The sequence below is a fragment of the Schistocerca americana genome, chromosome 10 (genome assembly GCF_021461395.2).
Source record: "Schistocerca americana isolate TAMUIC-IGC-003095 chromosome 10, iqSchAmer2.1, whole genome shotgun sequence".
In the NCBI taxonomy this organism is placed as follows: domain Eukaryota; kingdom Metazoa; phylum Arthropoda; class Insecta; order Orthoptera; family Acrididae; genus Schistocerca; species Schistocerca americana.
Genome location: NC_060128.1, coordinates 154,569,213 through 154,597,082, shown reverse-complemented (window position 1 = coordinate 154,597,082; position 27,870 = coordinate 154,569,213). Strand labels below are relative to the sequence as shown.

General features: G+C 46.0%; 1 protein-coding gene across 1 annotated transcript in view; it reads right to left on the bottom strand.

The window, feature by feature from the left end:
* Positions 1-27,870, bottom strand: part of LOC124552639 (serine protease 33-like) — a 172,014-nt gene that overhangs the window by 103,023 nt on the left and 41,121 nt on the right. The window contains exon 2 of the mRNA XM_047126967.1: positions 10,128-10,270. Within this exon, the coding sequence (XP_046982923.1) occupies positions 10,128-10,270 (143 nt within the window). The remainder of the gene's footprint in view (positions 1-10,127; positions 10,271-27,870) is intronic.

Sequence of the window (27,870 nt, the reverse complement as noted above, 5' to 3'; positions counted from 1 at the left end):
AGTAGCCAGAGTAGCCGCCATTGTTGGAGATCACCGTTGCCACACGTCTCGGCATTGAGTCAAAGAGACGTTGGATGTGTTCCTGGGGTACAGCAGCCCAAGCAGCTTCCACACGTTGCGAAAGATCATCTGGTGCGGCAGCTGGGGATGTAATCTGGGTCACTCGTTGAGCAATCATGGACCACATGTTTTCTATCGGCGAAAGATCCGGAGAGCGAGCCGGCCAGGGAAGCAATTCAATCTGGTTATTGACGAAGAACCTTTGGACAATGCGTGCCACGTGTGGTCGCGCATTATCCTGTTGAAATATGGCTGTGGCCGAGCCCTGAAGGTAAGGAAGGACAACTGGCTCCAGCACCTCGGATATGTAGCGCCGGCTATTTAAAGTACCGGCAATGCGTACTAGAAGCGTGCGAGAGTAAATGGTTCAAATGGCTCTGAGCACTATGGGACTCAACTGCTGTGGTCATAAGTCCCCTAGAACTTAGAACTACCTAAACCTAACTAACCTAAGGACAGCACACAACACCCAGCCATCACGAGGCAGAGAAAATCCCTGACCCCGCCGGGAATCGAACCGTGCGAGAGTAATATCCAATACCGCCCCATACCATAATACCCGGTACAAGACCAGTGTGGCGGTGCATAATGCAGCTGTCCAGCATCCTCTCTCCACCGTGTCTCCATACTCGAATCCGACCATCGTGGTGCTGCAGACAGAAGCGTGCCTCGTCAGTAAAGACAACGTCATTCCATTCTGCCGTCCACATCCGTCTGTCATCACACCATTGGCGACGGAGACGTCTGTGGTTCTGCGTCAATGGTAGACGAAGCAATGGACGTCTTGCGGACAGACCACTCTGCTGTAAACGGCGTCGAATGGTACGCGCAGACACTGGATGATGCGTTACAGACGCAACGTGCTGTGCTATGGTTCGGGATGTCACTGAACGATCCGTCACTGCCATGCGCACAATTTGCCTATCAGCACGTGCAGTGGTGCACCGAGGTGAATGCGATCGACCACGTCGGTCCGTCGTACCCTCCTGCATCCAACGGCCATATATCCGTATTACAGTTGTTTGGTTTCGTCCAACACGACTAGCGATTTCTCAGTATGATAATCCACAATCTCTGTAAGCCACTATCCTTCCTCTGTCGAACTCGGATACTTCGTCAAAAGATGTTCGCTGTTGTCTACGAGGCATAACTGATCGTCTTGTGAAACAACCACTAGGTAAACACACGTGCCGAACGTACACTCGTCGAAATCGCCAAGCCTTAAATGGCGCTATGAGGTGGCGCCACAGGCGCGCGTGATGTGCGTCTGCGCTGAAATTCTAATCAGTTGCATATCTCATCACTGCAAACTCATGGCGTAAATTTCACTCGATTCGGATGCTTCCTTCAGGGTGTTGCATTTACGGTGGCCAGCAGTGTAGATCTCGCCGCGACGAAAAACGTCTTTGCTTTAATGACTTCCATCCCAACTCGCGTATCATATCTGCCACACTCTCTCCCCTGTTACGTGATAATACAAAACGAGCTGCCCTTTTTTGCACCCTTTCGATGTCCTCCGTCAATCCCACCTGGTAAGGATCCCACACCGCGCAGCAATATTCTAACAGAGGACGAACGAGTGTAGTGTAAGCTGTCTCTTTAGTGGACTTGATGCATCTTCTAAGTGTCCTGCCAATGAAACGCAACCTTTGGCTCGCCTTCCCCACAATGTGGTCTTTCCAACTGAAGTTGTTCGTAATTTTTACACCCAGGTACTTAGTTGAATTGACAGCCTTGAGAATTCTACTATTTATCGAGTAATCAAATTCCAACGGATTTCTTTTGGAACTGATGTGGATCACCTCACACTTTTCGTTATTTAGCGTCAACTGCCACCTGCCACACCAAACATCAATCTTTTCTAAATCGCTTTGCAACTGATACTGATCTTCGGATGACCTTACTAGACGGTAAATTACAGCATCATCTGCGAACAACCTAAGAGAACTGCTCAGATTGTCACCCAGGTCATTTATATAGGGCATGAATTATTATAGGGCATAAATTATTATTATATACCAGAATGCTGGGATTATAAATGAGAAATAGAGCACTGAATGGTGAATGAAGTGCACGTCTTTCAAATGTTACAGGGAGTTCAGTGCTCTGGTATGCAAGGTGCAGATGCCAAGGGCTTAAGATGTGCCTGGAACCTAGTATGAGAGTGCTTCATTGTGATGAGCAGACGTGGTCTACCGGAGCTTTACGAGTACAGCTGCCCTCACGTTCTCGTCCAATGCAACATCAGGCCACTGTCACATCCAAATGTGGGTACTGCACGATTCGACCAGCTGGCCAGATGGAGAACCATGACGAATAACCTTCCAAACTTCGTTAGATGATGACATGGCTGTCTCAGACAACTACACAGCATCTCTGCGTCCTTCACAGTGAAAAATAATCATCTGACGCTGGTCACACCCCTTTTACCAAGCGATGGGGCGCAGTGGTTAGCACACTGGACTCCCATTCGAGAGGATGGTTAAAACCCGCGTCCGGCCATCCTGATTCAGATTTTCTGTGCTTCCCCTAAATCGCTTCAGGCAAATTCCGGGATGGTTCCGTCGAAAGGCCAAGGTCGATTTCCCACCCTTCCCTCATCCGATGGGACCGATGATCTCGTCGTTTGGACCCTATCCGCAAATCAATCAACCAGCCAATCAACCAGTCACACCCCTTACTGACCATAATAGGCCTTCTATCAACACTTAACATGAATATCACCAACGCAATCTCGTGGGCGTTGTACTTGACACTGAGATAACTTTAATCATTTACACCGCTGGCCATTAAAATTGCTACACCAAGAACAAATGCAGATGATAAACGGCTATCCATTGGACAAATATATTATACTAGAACTGACATGTGATTACATTTTCACGGAAGTTGGGTGCATAGATCCTGAGAAATCAGTACCCAGAACTACCACCTCTGGCCGTAATAACGGCCTTGATACGCCTGGGCATCGTGTCAAACAGAGCTTGGATGGCGTGTACAGGTACAGCTGCCCATGCAGCTTCAACACGATACCACAGTTCATATCGTATTGTAACGAGCCAGTTGCTCGGGCATCACTGACCAGACGTTTTCAATTAATGAGAGATCTGGAGAATGTGGTGGCCAGGGCAGCAGTCGAACATTTTCTGTACCCAGAAAGTCCCGTACAGGACCTGCAACATGCGGTCGTGCATTATCCTACTAAAATGTAGGGTTTCGCAGGGATCGAATGAATGGTAGAGCCACAGGTCGTAACACATCTGAAATGTAACATCCACTGTTCAAAGAGCCGTCAATGCGAACAAGAGGTGACCGAGACGTGTAACCAATGGCACTCCATACCATCACGCCGGGTGATAAGCCAGTATGGCGATCACAAAAACACGCTTTCAGTGTTCGTTCCCCGCGATGTCACCAAACACGGATGCGACCATCATGATGCTGTAAACAGAAACTGGATTCATCCGAAAAAATGAAGTTTTGAAATTCCTGCACCCAGGTTCGTCGTTGAGTACACCACCGCAGCCGCCCCTGTCTGTGATGCAGCGTCAAGGGTAACCGCAGCCACGGTCTCCCAGCTGATAGTCCATGCTGCTGCAAACGTCTCCGAACTGTTCATGCAGATGGTTGTTGTCTTGCAAACGTCCCCATCTGTTGACTCAGGGATCGAAATGTGACTGCACGATCCGTTACAGCCATGCGGATAAGATGCCTGTCATCTCGACTGCTAGTGATACGAGGCCGTTGGGATCCAGCACGGCGTTCCGCATTACTCTCCTGAACCTACCGATTCCATTTTCTGCTAAGTCATTGGATCTCGACCAACGCGAGCAGCAACGTCGCGATGCGACAAACCGCAATCGCGGTAGGCTACAATCCGACCCTTATGAAAGTCGGAAACGTGATGGTACGCGTTTCTCCTCCATACACGAGGCATCACAACAACGTTTCACTAGGCAACGCCGGTCAACTGCTGTTTGTGTATGAGAAATCGGTTGGAAACTTTTCTCATGTCACCACGTTGTAGGTGTCGCCACCGACGTCAACCTTGTGCGAAAGCTTTGAACAGCTAATCATTTGCATATCACAGCATCTTCTTCCTGTCAGTTAAATTTCGCGTCTGTAGCACGTCATCTTCGTGGTGTAGGAATTTTAATGGTCAGTAGTGTACATCGCCGAGCACTAAGCACATCATAACCCCTTTACATCGGCGCTTGGCATCCAAGAACAAGTAACGGACGCTATGTAACATTCTGTGTCATTATGCACCATTGGTCACGAACTGGTAGCAAGCCTGCCTAAGGCCTTACCATTCTAGGCGCTGGCTACCATTAGAACCACAAAGCGAATGGCTGCGTTTGAAGTGGTGTTGTGACCAGAAAATAAGGGCATCTGATGAATGGCGTCACACCGTTTTTAGCGATGAATTGTACACTACACCGGATGATTCTCGTCAGTGAGCGTGGTGAGAGAACTCATTGCTTCCAATGTTTTATTGAGGCTTAGTGGTGTCACTCGTGGCGTCATGGTGTGAGGAGCCATCGGCTATAACTTTAAGGTCACAGCTGGCAGTGATAGAGGAACCTCTGACGGCACAACGGCACATCACAGACATCCTGGTTTCTCATGTGACAGTATCATGTAGCCATTTTTGAACAGAGCAACACTCGTTCACACATGGCACGTTTCTCTATGAACTGTGTGCATTATGTTCAGGTAGTACCCTAGCCAGCAAAATCCTGAGATCTGTTCCCAACAGAATATGTGTGGGACAAGCTGGGATGTCAACTTTGTCTTGGTACCAAGGATATCAAGGAACAGTCACAATAGCTATTTACCAGCTTGTCTCAGGAGGGAATGAAACTGCTTTGTGATTCTTCTCAACCGATTCAGAGCGCACATCCAGGCCAAAGCAGGTGCAACGTCATCTGATAAGTGCACTCATGCTTCCAGATTCTTCGTAATTTCACTCGATATTACAGTCACTGAAATCAGATCACATACCCCCTCAACCCACGAAGTTTTCTGTTCCTCACGTCCCTCTGGGTGCTTCATTCTTTTCACCAGGTGATGTATATTAAATGGTTCCAAAATACATTAAAAGATGCTTATAACTGATACATTGAAATTAACACGTAGGAAGAGTGGCTTGGCCATGATAATGAGTAGTGGGTAAACTTCCTGACAGATTAAAACTGTGTGCCGGACCGAGACTCGAACTCGGGACCTTTACCTTTCGCGGGAAAGTGCTCTACCAACTGAGCTACGCAAGCACGACTCACTACTTGTCCTCACAGCTTCAATTCTGCCAGTACCTCGTCTCGAGTTCGAGTCTCGGTCCGGCACACAGTTTTAATCTGTCAGGAAGTTTCATATCAGCGCACACTCCGCTGCAGAGTGAAAATCTCATTCTGAGTAGTGGGGAAGTTAAGACAAACACTGAACTGGATTACACTTCATGGCCGCTTGGTAGGAGAGACCTGCCTTTTGTATGAGTAGCTGGGAGAAGGGAAGTGGGTTGGTCCTTCGGGGCTAGAGAAAGTGTTTATAGCGATATTTGTTTCAGGTGGGTTGGGTGGTCGGTTAGGTATTATGTGCGAGGACGATTGGTAGGAAAACATGAACAGCTTGAGTGGTGGTCGGGCCAAGTTCAAAAGGAGAAGGGAAAGGGGAGGGGTGAAAGGGGAGATTTGAAATTGGAAAGCGATAGGGAGTAGAGGGTCGAATCTTATAGGAGAGATAGATGTCAGCGCGAATTTAGTTGTCAGGGAGTGAAAGTCTGTTAAAACTGCGCTGGGAGAGGATGTAGAGAGTTTGCAAGTGTAGAGTGGATGGGCGCCGCACACCAGGACTCGAAGTCAGGAGTTGCTAGTTACGGAGAACCACTGCGCTTGTTGGAGACGAGTTTATGGGAAATGTAGGACATACAGAAGTGTTCAGTGTGGACGAGTATCATCTGGTAAAGGATTGTTGCAGGGGAGAGTAAGCGGATTGAAGCGTGTGGCGTTAAAGGATTTGGAGCGCCTGATAGAATGTTAGTGGAGCAGATATCCAGGTGACATTCGCGCTGGAGAGGATAGCTCGAATCAAGGTTTAGTAGGAATGGTGGCTGTTTGAACTACTTTGTTCTAAACAGCCAGCATTTAAATACACTGCATAACAGAATTAAAAGATATTTTTTTTTTCGAAACCTGGTAATTCCCTCCCACTGCGACGTCTAAGTTTGAAATTTGGCTCCAACGTGCCTACAAGATTCCTGTGTAAGCGTGCGAATAGCTTGGCGCCCTGCGACGTCGCCCCGGGCTTGGCGATGCTTCAAACAACAAGCAAGGTGTGAACTTATGAGAAAAACAACGCCAGAACCTAGAAGTTCATGTGAGGTGTAAGCTGGGCACCAAATTTCACCACAATTCAGCACAATGGACATTTCACTCTATGGGAAAGATGTCACATTTTCTCTTACCACATTTCAACCGTTACTTTGACGTGTGTGGGGTGGAGGTCAGTACCGCGACGTCCAGCGTCGAAACCACGAGGCTTTCTTATGGGTGGCCGAGGAAAACATTTCAGGCGTACAACCACCCAGAATAGACACGAAAAAGGCCTCTGGAATTGGCATACAGGGCGTCAAAGAAACCATCCCTTTCCTCAGGGCGCTGACTCGCACACATTTCGCAGTCGAGGGCGACTGTTTTCAGTGCGCTGAGGAACACGGTGGTCGTTCTTGACCAGCTTTGATTCTGCTGAGGCCACCGGACTGCTGAGCCCTTCCCTAAGACGTCGTGAGCCAGTAACTCCACAGAACGTGATCGCACCCCACTGAGGTGTAGTGCGACCGCATGTTTTCCTCTGGTGTACAGGATGGAACCACTAGCGACTGTTCAAAACAATTCGACGGAATTTGAAGGCGATCCGAAGCAGTAAATGGTGTTCATGTTTCTTCAGTCCTCCTGGTTCGCCCCCCTCTGTCGCGTGGCCACGGGGATTCACATGCGTGAATAGACGACGAAGGGTCGCTCTAAGATCTCCTAGTTCGGCAACACCCTCAGTTCCACCTGCCCAACTTCGTTGAGCATTTTAAAAATTTACCTGTACAGAAGAAACCTGTGACGAAGTCTTAATCATTTGAAGACAGGTAAACACTTCGACACTCATCCATTTCCACATGTCAACTAATTGGCGCAACAGCAGCGGCGTAGGCTGCCTGCAGCTGCCTAGGATTCTCGCCACGTGTTTTCTCTGTACAGGTGCATTTTGAAGGTGCTCAACAAAGGTGGATGGGCGACATCGAGTGTGTTGCCACTGCGGGGTGGGCGGCTCTTGGAGGGATACTTTGCCGTTTTACTCACGCACAAGTCTATGTCGGTTGGCTCGTTGGTCGATTGGGAGGCAGGGGACCAAACAGTGAGGTCATTGGTCCCATCTGATTAGGGAAGGACGTCTGATGTGCCCTTTCAATGGGCCGCGCGGAGTAGCCGCGCGGTCTAGGGCGTCCTGCACGGTTCGCGCGACTCCCTCCCGACGGAGGTTCGAGTCCTCCCTCAGGCATTGGTGTGCGTGTGTGTGTTGTCCGTAGCGCACGTTACTTTAAGTTAGATTAAATTGTCGGCACACGGACCGTGCTGTCGAACGTTAACGTTGAGCGTGCCAAGTTCAACGTGCTGCTGAACGCTCGGGAACGATGCGACTTGTGCACACGGTACGTGGGCCCCAACGTGGTATACGCGATCGCAACGCACTCCAGCGGCAGTTGAGGGATGTTTCTAGTTGGTATATCACACTGTTTACTCAGCGGGCGCGAGTAAAATTCCCACGTTAGCTCTATTAAAACGCACATTTCCTCCATCGTCCACGAAAAGGAAAGTACCATGTCCAATCAATAAGGGCACATGATTATAAAAGTTCCAGTACAAACAGTGCGGTACAAATTTGGAATACTTCTCCGCATAAGATAAACATTATTTCATCATTCCCACGTTTTAGTAAAACCCCAAGGTCAGTCTCACTTGATCACTGTTCCTACCCAGTAGCAGAATCTTTGCAACATGTGAATTACGAAGCGTAAAAGAAAAAGGAGCAAATTATCTTTATACAAGTAGCGCAAGCTGTCCTGTAATTAAGGCAATCGAACAAAGTCACCTCTCAAAAAAGGTGAACTTATATTTACATAACGTCAAATATTATAGCATATACTTACATTAAATTAATAATAAAATATCAGAACTAAATAAAGACGCGAATGTTAGGAAAAGAAGTTTGGGAGTGTTACGACGTGAACCACCGCCCCATCATAGAGTAACTATTGTACAGAGACGTTACTCATTACGCTAAACCAAAAACAGACTACTACATCTTAAAAATATTGTGTTAGCACTCGCTAAAAATGTTGATCGTAGATAATTATGTCATTAATTGAAATTTAATTATAACAAATTGTACGAAGAACAATGCGTTTTTGCTGGATCTTTAGTGTGTCGCTGCCTTCCAATAGCCTACTGTCATATACGCTCGTTACAGTAATTCTTCTGCGTTCAATAATATGTTTCTCATTATTTTGTTGGAACGGATCACACAACTAACAACGGGTTTTCCAGGGATTCTTAATTTGGTGGTGCTCAGAAACGGCATATATACATACAGGCTTGAAATTAATGCCAATATGGCGCCTCACAACTCTGTACTGAAGAGAAACGGCGTGCGTGTGACGTAGGTGGCGTTGTGCCATCTCATTGGTCAACGCTCAGACGCACGCTCATGATATCTGACATGCCAGATATTGCTCTGCACGTTCGGAAAGACTCCGGAACGTGCTATTCCACGCTATGACGTCAGAAACTGGGCACGCTCAACGCTCAACGTTCGGATGCACGGTCCGTGTGCCGACGTCTTTAGGGACCGATGACTTCAGCAATTTGTTCCCATAAGATCTTGCCACAAATTTCCAATTTCCTTACAAAGAAGCCATCCCAAATTTACGTGAAGCGATTTAGGGAAATCACAGAAAACCAAAATCAGGATGGCCGTACGCGGGTTTGAACCGTCGTCCTCACGAATACGAGTCCAGTGTCTAACCACTGTGCCACCTCCCTCGGTTGTGTCTATGTCACAACACCCTCCGCCTCCTGGATCACGCCACTGGAGGATGGGAAAAAGGAAGCTTCGTTGCTTCGGGTCGCGTTCAGACTTCAACGAATGGTTTTGAACACTCCCTAGTGGTTTCACCTTGCACAGCAGAGCAAGAATTCGGTCGTGCTACACTACAAAGGCCTGTCATCACATTCAGTACGGTTACAGACACACAATATACTTAGAGAAGGGGTCTATTGTCCGTCGGGTGCCAGCAACGTCAAAGTTGGTAAAGAATGTCAACCTGTTGCTCATGAAACTGCGAACAGTCGTTTCGGACCCGGAAATGTGTGAGAATCGACGACCGAAAAGAAGGGTTGGTTTCTTTGATGTTCTTCATGGCGCCTCCTGACGGGCTTTTCCGGTCGATTCCGAGCGGCGATGTGTCTGAAATGTTTCGCTAGGTCTCTCCGAAGAAAACCGCGTCATTTAAACGCTGGGCGTGACAGTTCCGACGCCCACCACGGAAGCGACAAAGTAAGGGCTGAAATGTGGGTAAGAGGGTGTGACGGGCTTCCCATTGTGTGACCCGTCCACGGTGGCGTTGGGCAGAATTTTGGCGAAATTTGGTGCCACTGTGACATCGTTAGCCCACCTTGCACCTCACATGAACTCTGAGCTGTGGCCTTTTTCGTCGCCTGTGTCGACAACTTGAAGCGTCACCGATCGCGATGGTGACGTCAAAGGGCGCCATGTTTTCGCAGTAATACAGAAAAAGGTTATACGAACCTATGAGCCAAACGTCAAGCTTATGTGTCGCATAGGGAGACAATTGCTGGGTCCGAAAACGTGATCCTTTAATTGTGTTGGGCAGTGTAAAAGCAAATGGGCCTTTATATTCGACTGCACTCCTTGTTTACGACTTGGTAGGAGCGAATGATACTCCTAAAAATGAGACTGAAGCCTCCAGAAGGACCCTTGATGAAGTGAGCAAGGCCTACCTGCCAGGGCCACGCCCCCTTGGCGCTCTCGCGCCCGTTGATGATTCTGCCGCTGCCGGTGGCCGACCCACGACCTTCTGCCAGCGACACCTCGGCGTCCCTCGGCTGTCTCCGCCTCCCTTCGGCGCCAGCCACTCCACACCCTGCAACACATTGCAATCCCACTGAGTAAGAACACGTGTGGAGTGAGTATTTTTAGTAACCGGAGGGAAATTACGAAGGCAGTCCTACAGTGTTCAATTTTAGGTCCACTCCTATTCCATATGCGTATGAATGAGCTACCATTTAATATTCATCAGGCAAAATCGGTACTTTTTGCAGATGATGTTGTTGTTGTGGTCTTCAGTTCTGAGATTGATATAATGCAGCTCTCCATGCTACTCTATCCTGTGCAAGCTTCTTCATCTCCAACTACTTACTGCAACCTACATTCTTCTGAATCTGCTTAGTGTATTCATCTCTTGGTCTCCCTCGGCGATTTTTACCCTCCACGCTGCCCTCCAATATTAAATTGGTGATCCCTTGATGCCTCAGAACATGTCCTACCAACCGATCCCTTCTTCTTGTCAAGTCGTGCCACAAACTTCTCTTCTCCCCAATCTTGTTCAGTACCTTCTCATTAGTTATGTGATCTACCCATCTAATCTTCAGTATTCTTCTGTACCACATTTCGAAACCTTCTATTCTCTTCTTGTCTAAACTATTTATCGTCCACGTTTCACTTCCTTACATGGCTACACTCCATTAAAATACTTTCAGAAACGACTTCCTGACACTTAAATCTATACTCGATGTTAACAAATTTCTCTTCTTCAGAATCGCTTTCCTTGCCATTGCCAGTCTACATTTTATATCCTCTCTACTTCGACCATCATCAGTTATTTTGGTCCCCAAATAGCAAAACTCCTTTACTACTTTAAGTGTCTCATTTCCTAATCTAATTCCGTCAGCATCACCAGACTGAATTCGACTACATTCCACTATCCTCGTTTTGCTTTTGTTGATGTTCATCTTATATCCTCCCTTCAATACACTGTCCATTCCGTTCAACTGCTCTTCCAAGTCCTTTGCTGTATCTGACAGAATTACAATGTCATCCTTATGTGTATGAATGACCTACCATTTAATATTTATCAGGCAAAATACGTACTTTTTGCAGATGATATTAGTGTTACAATTCCAATAAACTGACTTGCACTAAATTTTGGTAAAACATTACATTTTCAGTTCTGTAGAACAAAGTCATACCAGCCAATCCAACAAGATTTGACTCGGCGCGCCAAACATTGTCAATGCACAAGAGAATTAGAATCCAACACGTCAGATGTGCATATATTTTATATAAATCGGGAAAGCAATCATCGCCACTTTGTGATTGCTCAAAATCACCATCTGCCTCCGCCAGGCACTTACGTGTGATTTGTAGGGTATCCATGTAGATATAGATGACGGTTCAAATGGCTCTAAGCACTATAAGACTTAACTTCTGAGGTCCTCAGTCCCCTAGACTTAGAACTACTTAAACCTAACTAATCTAAGGACATCACACACATCCATACCCGAGGCAGGATTCGAATCTGCGACCGTAGCATCAGCGCGGTTCCGAACTGAAGCGCCTAGAACCGCTCGGTCACAGCGGCCGGCTCGCTGGATTGGAAGGAAAGGTCCTATTCCATGGCCTGCGAGGTCACCTGACCTATGGGGACGTCTAAAGTAACTTGTCTGAGACCGTAGTGGATATGGAGATGGAATTACTTGCCAGAATTGTAGCTGCCTGTGATGTGATTCGAAACACACCAGGGATGTCAGAGAGCGTCGGAATCTTGTTCGCCGATGCTGGCTAGCACTGAGGCTGATGGCCGTCATTTTCATCACATTTTGTAACATACAGTAAAAATGGGACGTTCCTTGTGTCAGTGAGGGTATTTCCAGTACTGTACTGTAAATAAAAAAGTGCACATGTAATGTGATTCCTGTTATCTCCTTACGTTGGGTTCTCCGACCAAAGGTTCCCACCTCAAATTGTTCAGTGGAGCATCCTCGATGTCCTCAAATTTTTGCACGCTGTTACGGAAACACGCTGTATACCCTCCACTGCTGGTGCTGCCATCTGTCGCCTGTGAGTCATTATTGCACGTTGACGTCGAACACAGGCGGTGGTCACATTAACGAGTCTGGAGCGTGTACCTTTCCGGTCCGTGCCCACACCTCCTTATCACTATACTCCAGTTTGCGGTCGGAGGAAAGTAATACGGAGTCCCTGTGTGGGGCGCTCGGCTGACCTCGGTGTAGGCCGCGAGGAGACCGCGGGGCACTTTCCCCGGCGTTCCTCCGCAGCCGGCCGCAACTCCACCGCGGCGTGACGGCAACCTGTCGCGGTCCGCCACTGTCGCCGCAAACAATGGCCAGTGAAAACAAAAGACAGTCCGGGCGGCGCTGGCGGCTAGCGAAGTCGGCCAGTGAAAACTGCAGACCGCGCGCACCTGTTCTCAGGGACGAGAGGCTCGGTGTCGCGATGTGGTCACTCGGACCGTGCCACTTGCTACATAGTGAACTCTGTTTTTATTCTTTTTCACTTTGACGTCAAAACGACTATTCGCCAGGGACAGGGAAAAGCCGGCCAGTTAAAACCGATACCGATATTTTGGTTCCGAATAACCGATATCTTTCGGTACCTGTTTCGTCTCGATTATAACAGGTGTCTTTTTTATTTTTAACTAATAACCGGGTAAAAAACCGAAATATCGAAACTTCCTGGCAGATTAAAAATGTGTGCCGGACCGAGACTCGAAGTCGGGACCTTTGCCTTTCGCGGGCAAGTGCTCTACCAACTGAGCTACCCAACCACGACTCACGCCCCGTCCTCACAGCTTTACTTCAGCCAGTACCTCGACTCCTACCTTCCAAACTTAACAGAAGCTCTCCTGCAAACCTTGCAGAACTAGCACTCCTGAAAGAAAGGATATTGCGGAGACATGGCTTAGCCACAGCCTGGCGGATGTTTCCAGAATGAAATTTTCACTCTGCAGCGGAGTGTTCGCTGATATGAAAGTTCCTCGCAGATTAAAACTGTGTGCCGGACCGAGACTCGAACTCGGGACCTTTGCCTTTCGCGGGCAAGTGCTCTAGGAGAGATTCTGTGAAGTTTGGAAGGTAGGAGACGAGGTACTGGCAGAAGTAAAGCTGTGAGGACCTGGCGTGAGTCGTGCTTGGGTAGCTCAGTTGGTTAGAGCACTTGCCCGCGAAAGGCAAAGGTCCCGAGTTCGAGTCTCGGTCCGGCACACAGTTTTAATCTGCCAGGAAGTTTCATATCAGCGCACACTCCGCTGCAGAGTGAAAATCTCATTCTGGAACCGAAATATCAGTTAGTCATAGCAGAAATTGTAAAAGTTTTCGTTTTAAAATGAACCTTTCTTAAAGAAGGACTAACTTTTATTCGTTAAATTTGTATTGGTGCCGACCGTGGTGGCCGAGCGGTTCTAGGCGCTACAGTCTGGAACCGTGCGCCCACTACGGTCGCAGGTTCGAATCCTGCCTCGGGCATGGGTGTGTGTGATGACCTTAGGTTAGTTAGGTTTAAGCAGTTCTAAGTTCTAGGGGACTGATGACCTCAGAAGTTAAGTCCCATAGTGCTGAGAGCCATTGGAACTATTTTTTTGTATTGTTTTCAAATTTTGCGTTATTGTAGAAAATGGGAAAAGTGATCCGCGCTATTTCAATGAGAGTGCAGACAGAAACGACCAACAAACTCTTTGTATAAGATATATAATAATTTTTTCGTAATGTGGGGCCACAGTCATAACATATTTCTTACACTTAGCCAACTGTCATTCAGTCAAGATGGTATACTCAGTGAGTAAACAAAGCAGTAGTCTTTTACCAGAAGTACTGACCGTTAGACAATGTGTCTAATAGCGTATTTTAAATACGACAGTATGCCATCTTAGGCACTGTATAACATTAAAACACTTGATAATGGCACTTTAAAGCCGAAATCATGATAGTGTAAATGAAACACTGCAAATAAAAAACAGTCTAATGGCGGTACTGACTTTAAAGAAACTTTGTATAAGCATTGGTACACCATTCCTGAGACAATAAGGTCGCCGAGCGGTCTAGGGCGCTGCAGTCATGGAATATGTGGCTGGTCCCGGCGGAGGTTCGAGTCCTCCCTCAGGCATGGGTGTGCGTGTTTGTCCTTAGGATAGTTTAGGTTAAGTTATGTGTAAGCTTAGGGACTGATGATCTTAGCAGTTGAGTCCCATAAGATTTCACACACATTTGAACATTTTTGACCCTCGGGCATGGATGTGTGTGATGTCCTTAGGTAGGTTTAAGTAGTTCTAGGTCTAGGGAACTGATGACCTAAGCGGTTTGGTCGCATAGTTCGGTAGTTTCCGCTGTCGTCGCCACACATTCTTTGTATTGGAAACGCCACTAACCCTAGTCTGGAAATACGAGGGTTGGAACTTAAATAGTGGCAACTATTTATTCACAACCGATACAGAAGAGTTACAGGTTTGCACCAGTTACTGTCCTTCAAAGTAGTCACCAGCGTTGTGTAGAACCAGTTGTCAGCGATGTGGAAGACGTAGTATACCGTTAGCAGAGCCTGTTATGTTGATGGTGCGAATGGAGCGGTCTACTGCTCGTTGAATCTCTGGAACAGTTCTGAAGCGAATGCAACGAAGTGGTTCCTTATCTTCGGGATCAAATCAAAGTCACAAGGACTTAAGTCCCATCGACCGAACACAGCAGCCACAGCTTGCTCTGTATGCGCCCGCGCATTGTCGTGCAAAATGATGGGTGGGTTGCGCAAAAATTGTCGCCGCTTCTTTCGCAAAGCTGGTCGCAGGTGATGGTGACATCGATTTGATTCCGAAGATGAAGGAAGCACTTCGTGGCACTCCCTTCAGAGCTGTTCCAGAGATTCGACAGGCAGTAGACGTTGAGTAAAAGCCTTCAAAGAAGGTCGGCAAACTGAGGCAGACATGCGTAGGGCAGACCGTCCTAGCGTCCCTGAAGAAGAAGTGCATGCTGATGCCGCGTTAGTGGACAGTGATCGACACCATACGATTCGTGAGCTTACCCACGAAATCAGATTAGTGAATACGACTGTGCTTCGCATCCTGAAGGAACGCCTAGGCATGCGAAAAACGAAAAATTGCATCACGATGCAACGTCACTTGACGGAAATGCAGAAATGGATGCGTTACGACGCTGCTCAGACGCACTTGGATCGCTATGAGCGCCAAGGAGAGGCTTTATTACGCCGTATCGTAACACGGGATGAGGCATGGGCCACAGCGTACGACCCAAAACTGAAACGCCAATCCAACCTCGTGTACGACTGTGATGGTGTTATCCTAATGCTGCCCGGGGTGGCCGAGCGGTTCTAGGCGCTACAGTCTGTAACCTCGCGACCGCTACGGTCGCAGGTTCGAATCCTGCCTCGGGCATGGATGTGTGTGATGTCCTTAGGTTAGTTAGGTTTAAGTAGTTCTAAGTTCTAGGGGACTGATGACCACAGCTGTTAAGTCCCATACTGCTCAGAGCCATTTGAACCATTTAAGCAAGACACTGCGCAAAATTCGAAAAAAAGTTTGCAATGAAAAATAGGAGACGGTATGATTTTGCGTTTGGTGCATACTACGTAAGCGGTTGCTGCATGTGAAATTTAGCTTACATATTGAAGTTTTCCTTAGACTTGCATGTATGCCTCTATTTGTCACCAAATTCGGGAGAATTGATATGAAGTAGCACACTCATTTGCCATCCCGCGCACCATCGATAAATCCCCAACTTTCCTCATATTTCATAAGCGGTTTGAGATATCGAAATGAGATTTTGGCAAATGGTAGCTTACGCAAAACTTCATTATCAGCCGTGTTATTCCACTAACTACAGGCTTTTTCGTTGGATGAATGTCATTTTTAAGGGCCATCGATAGCTGGTGAAACGGGAAATTCTGTGGGCTTTGGAATAACATAAGTGGAGACATTACACGTTTACTTTTGTACCGACGTTGTGCTTTTTCATAAGCTATTGACCTTACGTTTCTTCAGTTCCTGACTTAATGAACAACAACCCGCTGATGACAGAATGAAGGCCTGCACGACCGGAAGACACTGCTGTTGGTGAACCTTTCGGGGTATAAGGTCATGGTTGAAACACTTCTGTTCCTAGCATTTCGTCCAGAACTGAGTTGGACATCTTAAGAGGCGTTGCTTTTCGATGCGTCTTACCGACTGTCGGGTCGGACGTCTGAGAGAGATATTACCGTCAAAACTCAATGGTGGAGCAACGCCTCTGGAACAGAAGAGTTTCGGGGACCACGACCTGTTTCAGAATTCTCTCGGAACTGCGTCTGCACAACATGTGAATGAAGTAACATTGAGAAACCTCCGTACCGTTTGAAAAAAAAAATGAATAAATAAAATAAAAAATAAAAAAATAAAAAATAAAAACATTGCAAGAAGAAATTGTAGGTTTCACTCAAAATTCGCCACTCATGGCGATTCCCTGGAAGTTACAAAGGGTTAATAAGTCAAGCGAAAATAAATTGCTGCCTTGCTGCATTTTCACCGGAACTCTTTTTATGTACTAATCAAAGCAAAGGAGATAGCAGGTCATTCTGGATTGTCACTATGCAAGTGTGGATGTGGAGGGGCCCCACTTAATATTTACAAAAAAAATGTGAGCATAGGCTTCAGTTTAGAACGGCGCTTCCCCTCCAGCAGTTCTAGGCGCTTCAGTCAGGACCCGCGCTGCTGCTACGGGCATGGATATGTGTGATGTCCTTAGGTTAGTTACGTTTAAGTAGTTAAACGTTCTAGGGGACTGATCACCTCAGATGTTAAGTCCCATAGTGCATAGAGTCATTTTAACCATTTTTCTCCTTTAATTCCTTATCTGTCTTGGTATTCTACGGTTCTGCCATGGGCGCGTGTCACCTTAGTTGTTTTTTGCACCCTAAAACAAAACAAACTCTCAAACAAAAAGGTTCAAATTGCTCTGAGCACTATGGGACTTAACATCTGAGGTCATCAGTCCCCTAGACTTAGAACTACTTAAACCTAACTAACCTAAGGACACCACACACATCCATGCCCGAGGCAGGATTCGAACCTGCGACCGTAGCGGTCACGCGGTTCCAGACTGAAGCGCCTAGAACCGCACGGCCACAGGGAACGCTCATCGTATTTGGGCAGTAAAGTAACTGATGATTTCCGAAGTAGAGAGGATATAAACTGCAGGCTGATAATAGCAAGAAAAGCATTTCTGAAAAGGAGGAATTAGTTGAAGTCGAATATAGATTTAAGTGCAAGGAAGTCTTTTCTGAAGGTATTTGTATGTAGTGTAGCCTTGAACGGAAGTGAAACGTGGACCATAAGCGGTTCACATAAGAAAGTTTCTGTAGTAGAATGTTGAGGATGATATGTGTAAAGCGAATAACTAATGAGGACTTACTGAATCAAATTGGGGGAAAAGAAAGTCATGGCGTAAGTTGACTAAAAGCAGAGATCTGTTGACAAGACCGAGAGAGGTAGCGCAGTAGTCACTACAATGGACTCGCATCGCATTCGGGAGGACGATGGCTCAGACTCTCTTCCGGCCATCCACAATTATGTTTCCCAATATTTCCCTAAATCTCTCCACGCAAATGCCGGGATGGTTCCTTTGAAAGGGCGCGGCCGATTCCCTTTCCCACTCTTGACACAATACGAGCTTGTGGTTCGTCTCTAGCGATATCGACGTCGACGAGATATACCCAATCTTCCTTTCCTTCCTTCATAAAGTGGAGGGTGAAAATTATAGAGGAAGAACAAGGCTTGAATACATTAAGGAGGTTGAAATGGATATAAGTTGCAGTAGTTATTCAGAGATATGAAGAAGCATGCGCAGGATAGACTATAGTGGTGAGGTCCATCAAACCAGTCTTCTGAGTAAATACTACAACTCCATACCCAATCTTCCTTTCCTTCCCTCATCAAGTGGAGGGTAAAAATTTTAGAGGAAGAACGAGGCTTGAATACATTAAGGAGGTTGAAATGGATGTAGGTTGCAGTAGTTGTTCAGAGAGATGAACAGCCTTGCCTAGGATAGACTATAGTGGTGAGGTCCATCAAACCAGTCTTCTGAGTGAATACCACAACAACAACAACAACCACCATTCCATTCAACGTAACGTCCAAGTCCATACCCAATCTTCCTTTCCTTAATTCATCAAGTGGAGGGTAAAAATTATACAGGAAGAACAAGGCTTGAATACATTAAGGAGGTTGAAATGGATGTAGGTTGCAGTAGTTGTTCAGAGATATGAAGAGCCTTGCCTAGGATAGACTATAGTGGTGAGGTCCATCAAACCAGTCTTCTGAGTGAATACCACAACAACAACAACCACCATTCCATTCAACCTATCCTCCAAGTCCATACCCAATCTTCCTTTCCTTCCTTCATCAAGTGGAGGGTAAAAATTATACAGGAAGAACAAGGCTTGAATACATTAAGGAGGTTGAAATGGATATAGGTTGCAGTAGTTGTTCAGAGATATGAAGAGCCTTGCCCAGGATAGACTATCGTGGTGAGGGTGATCAAACCAGTCTTCTGAGTGAATGCCACCACCACCACCACAAAAACAACAACAACCACCACCATTCCATTCAACCTATCCTCCAAGTCCATACCCAATTCCCCTTTCGTTCCTTCATCAAGTGGAGGGTGAAAATTATAGAGGAAGAACAAGGCTTGAATACATTAAGGAGGTTGAAATGGATGTAGGTTGCAGTAGTTGTTCAGAGATATGAAGAGCCTTGCCCAGGATAGACTATCGTGGTGAGGGTGATCAAACCAGTCTTCTGAGTGAATGCCACCACCACCACCACAAAAACAACAACAACCACCACCATTCCATTCAACCTATCCTCCAAGTCCATACCCAATTCCCCTTTCGTTCCTTCATCAAGTGGAGGGTGAAAATTATAGAGGAAGAACAAGGCTTGAATACATTAAGGAGGTTGAAATGGATGTAGGTTGCAGTAGTTATTCAGAGATATGAACAGCCTTGCCCAGGATAGACTATCGTGGTGAGGGTGATCAAACCAGTCTTCTGAGTGAATGCCACCACCACCACCACAAAAACAACAACAACCACCACCATTCCATTCAACCTATCCTCCAAGTCCATACCCAATTCCCCTTTCGTTCCTTCATCAAGTGGAGGGTGAAAATTATAGAGGAAGAACAAGGCTTGAATACATTAAGGAGGTTGAAATGGATGTAGGTTGCAGTAGTTGTTCAGAGATATGAAGAGCCTTGCCCAGGATAGACTATCGTGGTGAGGGTGATCAAACCAGTCTTCTGAGTGAATGCCACCACCACCACCACAAAAACAACAACAACCACCACCATTCCATTCAACCTATCCTCCAAGTCCATACCCAATTCCCCTTTCGTTCCTTCATCAAGTGGAGGGTGAAAATTATAGAGGAAGAACAAGGCTTGAATACATTAAGGAGGTTGAAATGGATGTAGGTTGCAGTAGTTATTCAGAGATATGAACAGCCTTGCCCAGGATTGACTATCGTGGTGAGGGTGATCAAACCAGTCTTCTGAGTGAATGCCACCACCACCACCACAAAAACAACAACAACCACCACCATTCCATTCAACCTATCCTCCAAGTCCATACCCAATCTTCCTTTCCTTCCTTCATCAAGTGGAGGGTGAAAATTATAGAGGAAGAACAAGGCTTGAATACATTAAGGAGGTTGAAATGGATGTAGGTTGCGGTAGTTATTCAGAGATATGAATAGCCTTGCACAGGATAGACTATCGTGGTGAGGTCCATCAAACCAGTCTTCTGAGTGAATACCACAACAACAACAACAACAACCATTCCATTCAACCTATCCTCCAAATCCTCTGACGTCTCTCACAGAATTGCATCAGTAACCAGTAAGGGGTTTATTGCTCCACGCTGAAATGTGCAAGACGTACGCTTAGGAGTGAGAGAAGGCGTTTCTGCCTCGGGCGACATTTTCAGGAGAAAAGCGACCTTGGACTGGAGAGCCTGGCAGACGCCGCGGTCAGGAGGCCAGAGATGAGAATCTCTCGAGCGGCAGCCGTCTCGCATTGCCAGGACGGAGAGTTGCAGACGTGCGAGGTCAGGCCGCCTGCGAAAACCGCGTCACGGGCTCTGCAGGAGCCAGAGCAGAACTGCAGCGACCTTCTAAAGGAGTGCCCTCAGAAAACAGATGGCAGCTATGAGTCGAGGGGCATGAAAAGGAAGCAGTGGTTGGGAAGGGAGCGAGACAGGTTTGTAGCCTATCACCGATGTTGAGCAAGCAGTAAAGGAAAGAAAAGAAAAATTCGGAGTAGGAATTAAAATCCATTGTAATTCTGTCAGAGAAAGCAAAGGACCTGGAAGAGCAGTTGAACGGAATGGACAGTGTCTTGAAAGGAGGATATAAGATGAACATCAACAAAAGCAAAGCAAGGATAATGGAATGTAGTCGAATAAAGTCGGGTGATGCTGAGGGAATTAGATTAGGAAATGAGACGCTTAAAGTAGTAAAAGAGTTCTGCTATTTGGAGAGCAAAATAACTGATGATGGTTGAAGTAGAGAGGATGTAATATGTAGACTGGCAATGGCAAGGAAAGCGTTTCTGAAAAAAGAGAAATTTCTTAACATCGGGTATAGATTTAAGTGTCAGGAAGTCGTTCCTGAAAGTATTTGTATGGAGTGTAACCATGTATGGAAGTGAAACGTGGACGATAAATAGTTTGGACAAGAAGAGAATAGAAGCTTTCGAAATGTGGTGTTATAGAAGAATGCTGAAGATTAGATGGGTAGATCACATAACTAATGAGGAGGTATTGAAAAGAATTGGGGAGAAGAGGAGTTTGTGGCACAACTTGACTATAAGGGGAAGTGATCAGTTGGTAGGACACGTTCTGAGGCATCAAGGGATCACCAATTTAGTATTGGAGGGCAGCGTGGAGGGTAAAAATTGTAGAGGGAGAGCAAGGGATGAATACACTAAGCAGATTCAGAAGGATGTAGGTTGCAGTAAGTCTGGGAGATGAAGAAGCTTGCACAGGATAGAGTAGCATGGAGAGCTGCATCAAACCAGTCTCTGGACTGAAGACCACAACAATAACATGTGGGTAATGTCTGAAAAATGTGTTATGAATAGAGTTAGTAGTAAAAAAGTAATAAACTGAATCGTCATACCTGATGCTGAAGTTTTTGCTGCATGAGCAGCGAAAATGTAGCAATCGATAAACTTTTCTTCTTTCATTATGTGGGAGGGTGTCAGCGAGAAAACGTTTCGTAAAGATTTGGAATAAGTTCGTTGCAAGTCAAGAAGTGTTGTTCTCCCGAAATACTGAATGAACATAGTCTGGGTATTTGTCTCAAAACATATGCGCAGATTCTGACTGTAGAAGCTAGTTTTTCACGGATCTGAATGATTCCAACGTCATATCTCCTATAGAATATAATGTGTTATACAATGGCATTATTTTGCAGGTACGTTCAGCATTTTTTGTGGATACCGTATGCAAAGTGTTTTGCGCAAACAATTTGTACTAAAGAAGTAAAAAGTTAAAACGTCGCGCCTGAAGCGGCAGTTTTACTGCATGAACACCTATAATGTACTAACTGATAAACATTTTCCTTTTCATCATTTTCTGGGTTATGTTGACGAGAACAAATTTCGCAAACGCTTTAAATTATGTGTAAGAGTTGTTGGAAGTCGTTATGTGCTCTCACTCTTATACAGGGTGAGTCACCTAACGTTACCGCTGGATATATTTCGTAAGCCTCATCAAATACTGACGAACCGATTCCACAGACCGAACGTGAGGAGAGGGGCTAGTGTAATTGGTTAATACAAACCATACAAAAATGCACGGAAGTATGTTTTTTAACACAAACCTACGTTTTTTTAAATGGAACCCCGTTAGTTCTGTTAGCACATCTGAACGTATAAACAAATACGTAACCAGTACCGTTTCTTGCATTGTAAAATGTTAATTACATCCGGAGATATTGTAACCTAAAGTTGACGCTTGAGTACCACTCCTCCGCTGTTCGATCGTGTGTATCGGAGAGCACCGAATTACGCAGGGATCCAAAGGGAACGGTGATGGACCTTAGGTACAGAAGAGACTGGAACAGCACATTACGTCACATGCTAACACCTTTTTATTGGTCTTTTTCACTGACGCACATGTACATTACCATGAGGGGTGAGGTACACGTACACACGTGGTTTCCGTTTTCAATTACAGAGTGGAATAGAGTGTGTCCCGACATGTCAGGCCAATAGATGTTCAATGTGGTGGCCATCATTTACAATCTCTGGCCTAATGAATGTCGTACACGCCGAAGTACATCTGGTGTAATGTCGCCGCAGGCTGCCACAATACGTTGTTTCATATCCTCTGGGGTTGTAGGCACGTCAAGGTACACATCTCTCCTTTAACGTACCCCACAGAAAGAAGTCCAGAGGTGTAAGATCAGGAGAACGGGCTGGCCAATTTATGCGTCCTCCACGTCCTATGAAACGCCCGTCGAACATCCCGTCAATGGTCAGCCTAGTGTTAATTGCGGAATGTGCAGGTGCACCATCATGCTGATACCACATACGTCGACGCGTTTCCAGTGGGACATTTTCGAGCAACGTTGGCAGATCATTCTGTAGAAACGCGATGTATGTTGCAGTGCTCTCCGATACACACGATCGAACAGCGGAGGAGTGGTCCTCAAGCGTCAACTTTAGGTTACAATATCTCCGGATGTAATTAACATTTTACAATGCAACAACCGGCACTGATTACGTTTATATGTTCAGATGTGCTAACAAAACTAATGGGGTTCCATTTAAAAAAACGTAGGTTTGTGTTAAAAAACATACTTCCGTGCATTTTTGTATGGTTTGTATTAAGCAATTACACTAGCCCCTCTCCTTACGTTCGGTCTGTGGAATCGATTCGTCAGTATTTGATGTGGTTTACGAAATATATCCAGCGGTAACGTTAGGTGACTCACCCTGTATACTGGGTGAATGAAGTCTGGGTAATTTGCGCGCTGTCAGTTACTCTTCCTCAAGACAAACTCACAGTTTATAATTTTACTTCTTGTCTTATTGTGTTAAGCATTTAACATAAGTTTATAGAGGACGGCAGTTGTTGAACTATGTGAAACAAAATCGTCATAACTTCTGAACGGTTTGCGTTAGGACGTTCAAACTGTACGGTTGGCGGCGGTCCGTGATGGGAATTAGAATGCGCTGTATGGTTTGGTTTAGCGACGAAGTCCACATTCTTTTGGATGGGTTCATCAGTAAGCAAAACGGGCGCATTTTGGAGACTGAGAATCAGCATTGCGCGACTGACAAGTCTCTTCACCCTCAACGGCTGACTGTGGTGTGCAAAGTCCAGTTACAAAGTAATCAGTGCGATATTCCTCGATGGCACAACGACTACCGAACGGTACGTGAAGGTTTTGGAAGATGATTTTATCCGTATTATCCAAAGTGGCCCTGATTTCGACAAGATATGGTTCATGCAAGACGGAGCCCGACCCCATCGAAGCAGGAGTGTGTTTGATGTCCTGGAGGAGCACTTTGGGGACCGCATGCTAGCTCTGGGGTACCCAGAGGCCACTGGCATCGGCCTCAATTGGCCGCCATATTCTCCGGATCTGAACACGTTTTCATGGGGCTGTATTAAAGAAAAGGTATACGGCAATAACCCCTAAACCACTGCTGCGCTGAGAACAGCTATTCAGGAGGTCATCGACAGCCTCGATGTTTCGAGAGTTCCGACACTTTCGCTATTCGTTTGTGCCACATCACCGTCAATGATGGCAGGAATATCGAACATGTCACAACCTTAATCCAAATATCTCTAGCGGCGTTTACATGTTGAATAAAATCTGTCCACGCCGTCGTTTGTAACTAATTTACGTTTTTTTGCATATAGTTCGATTATTGTCACGCTGTACCTCTTAATGAGTAGATTATAACAAAATTATCTTCTTTGTCTTCTGTTTCCGTGGTGTTTCCATGGTGTTCGTTCGGGAGTCAAAGGAGTTTAAGAAAACCGTCGTTTATACCTCATCATTGGTCGCCCTATATCCCGTTTTCCAGTCTGGGTGAAATGTAATGCTTGCCACGGCAGGCGCTCAGGAAGCATCCTTTTGATGAGGTGGTACCACATTTGTGGTTGTGCCTAATCTGTTCTGCCAGCGTTGTTTCTACGTCCAGAGCTGTATTTATGTCTTCATTCCGCACTCAGTCTCTTGCGTTAATCCAAGAAATGACGACACAAACCTCATCTCGGCTGCTTCAATACTTCGTTCATCTCCTTTTCTTGGGATCCAGATGTCACTACCATGCATAAGAGCAGGATTACCCAACACGATATAAAAACACTTGAATTTGTTTTGTATATTGGTCTCTCTGTCCCGAGTTACTTAAACGAATTTATCCGATCCATTATTTTATTATCACTATTTTGGCTCTTCTTTTAGATTTCTCTTCTGTTCCCATTAATTTTGTTTTGTTTACAGATATACCCATTCGATAAGTTAGTGTAAGAGTGTTCACTGCAAACACATTTCCTTGTAAATCGCTTTCTCCTGTAAACTAGGAAAACCTGGTTATCCGCAGATAAAATAGTGCTAGTAAATATGTTCCTTTCTGCCTTATTTGATCTTAAGTCTACCACAGCTCTTGTATAAATTCTGATTCGAATACCGGGTCCCCTATCTCTTCTACATCGACTCCTGTTTCTTCTTCTATCACATCAGACAAATAATACTCATGCAGGCTTGGAACGTATTCTTTCCATCTATCCGCTCTCTCGTCTGCATTTGACAGTGGAATTCCCGTTGCACTCTTAATGTTATCACTCTTGCTGTAAATGTCACGGGAGGTTGTTTTGACTTTCCTGTATGCTGAGTTAGTCCTACTGACAATCATTTCTTTTTCGATTTCTTCACATTTTTCATGCAGCCATTTCGTCTTACCTTCCCTGCACTTCCTATTCATTTCATTCTCAGCGACTTGTATTTCTGTATTCCTGAGTCTACCGGAACATTTTTGTACTTTCTCCTTTCATCGATCAATTGAAGTACATCTTCTGTTACCCATGGTTTTTTCGCAGTTACCTTCTTTGTACCTGTGTTTTCCTTCCCATCTTCTGTTATCGCCAGTTTTGGGGATGCCCATTCTTCTTCAACTGTACTGCCTCCTGAGCTATTCGTTACTGCCATATCTATAGCCTTAGAGAACTTCAAACGTTTCTCGCCATTCCCTAGTACTTCCGTATCCCACTTCTTTGCGTATTGAGTCTTCCTGAGTAATGTCTTAAACTTCAGCCTACTCTTCATCACTACTGTCTTGTGATCTGAGTCTATGTTGCTCCTCGGTACGCCTTACAATCCAGTATCTGATTTGGGAATCTCTGTCTGACCATGATATAATCTAACTGAAATCTTCCCGTATCACCCGGCCTTGTCCAAGTATACCACCTCCTCTTCTGATTCCTGAACAGAGGATTCGCTATTACTAGCTGAAGTTTATTACAGAACTCTATCTTTATCGTCTCTCGCACTCATTGTACCACGCCCATATTCTCCTGTAACCTTTCCTTCTATTCCTTCCCCTACAACTACATTCCAGTCCCCCATGACTATTAGATTTTAATCTCCCGTTAGATACTGTATTACCCTTTCAATATTCTCATACACTTCCTCTATCTCTTGATCTTCAGCTTGCGACGTCGGCATGTATACCTGAACTATCGTTGTCGATGTTGGTTTACTGTCGATTCTGATAAAGAATAACCCTATCACTGAACTGTTCACAGTGACACACTCTCTGCCATACCTTCCTATTCATAACGAATCCTACTCCCGTCATACCATTTTCTCAAAAATGTTCAAATGTGTAAGAATTCCTAAGGGACCACACTGCTAATGTCATCGGTCCCTAGACTTACACAGTACTTAAACCAACTTATGCTAAGAACAACACACAGACAGCCATGCCCGAGGCAGGACTCGAACCTCGGCGGGAGGGGCCGCACAATCTGTGACATTACGCCTCAAACCCCGCGGCCACTCCCCGCGGCTTATACCATTTTCTGGTGCTGTTGATATTACCCTATACTCATCTGGCCAGGAATCCTTCTTTCCATTTCACTTTACTGACCCCTACTATATCTAGATTGAGAGCCTTTGCATTTCCCTTTTCAAATTTTCTAGTTTCCCTACCACGTTCAAACTTCTTACATTCAAATCTCCGACTAGTAGAATGTTGTTATTTCCTTGATTATTCAGTATTTTTCTCATGGTAACTTCCTCCTTGGCAGTCGCCTCCCGGAGATCCGAATGGGGGACTATACCGAAATCTTTTGCTAAAGGAGATATCATCATGACACTTTTTCGATTATAGGCCGTCCTGTGGATACACGTTACGTGTCTTTACTGCAGTGGTTTCCATTGCCTTCTGCATTCTCATGCCGTTGATCTTTGTTGATTTCCGCCTTTAGGGACAGTTACGCACCCAAAGGACAAGGCAGTGGTGGTTAAAATGGTTCTGAGCACTATGCGACTTAACTTCTGAGGTCATCAGTCGCCTAGAACTTAGAACTAATTAAACCTAACTAACCTAAGGACATCACACACATCCATGCCCGAGGCAGGATTCGAACCTGCGACCGTAGCGGTCGCCCGGTTCCGGACTGAAGCGCCCAGAACCACACGGCCACCGCGGCCGGCGGACAAGACAGTGACCGCTCCTCCGCCCTCTTTGACAAGGCCGTTGGCAGAATGAGGCTGACTTCTTATGCCGGAAGTCTTCGGCCGCCAATGCTGATTATTTATCAAAGTTTAAGCACCGGCGGGATTCGGACGCGGGACCGAAGACGTTTTGATTCTGAGTCAAAGACGCCACCCCAAGTCCAATACTACGATATGACTGCCCAAATCATCACCGAACCGGCGTCATGTTTCAATTTTGGCACCAGAAATTGGAAACGGTGCGAAACAAGACTCGTCCGACCTAACGACTTTCTTCCATTGTTCTACAGCCCAGGTTTTGTGGCCGCGGCAGCACGTTTTCCTGTTATGGGCATTTGCACCGCTGATGAGTGGTTTTGGAATTGCACTGCAATTTCCTGTTTCCGGAGCTCCCTTCGCTATGTTTTTGTGCTGGCAGGGTTCGCGAGTACGACATTCACTTCTGCAGTCAGTTTTGCAGTTGTCGTCCTCTCATTATTCGTCACAATACTCTTCAATGACTGTCTGGCACGATCAGTGACAACCACTCTCTCGTCCGCGTTGTGATATAGGGAGGATGTGTTTCCGCTTTCCGTGCATACGATATAAAATGGTCCAAATGGCTCTGAGCACTATGCGACTTAACTTCTGAGGTCATCAGTCGCCTAGAACTTAGAACTAATTAAACCTAACTAACCTAAGGACATCACACACATCCATGGCCGAGGCAGGATTCGAACCTGCGACCGCAGCGGTCGCTCGGCTCCAGACTGCAGCGCCTAGAACCGCACGGCCACTCCGGCCGGCCATACGATATAAATCTTCGATACGGTGCCTCTTGGAACACCAATCAGTTCGGATATCTTGGTAACGGAAGCAGCCACCGTACGAACACCGATACTTTGCGAACAGTCGAATGCACACAGCTCCAAAATAGTGCACTCACA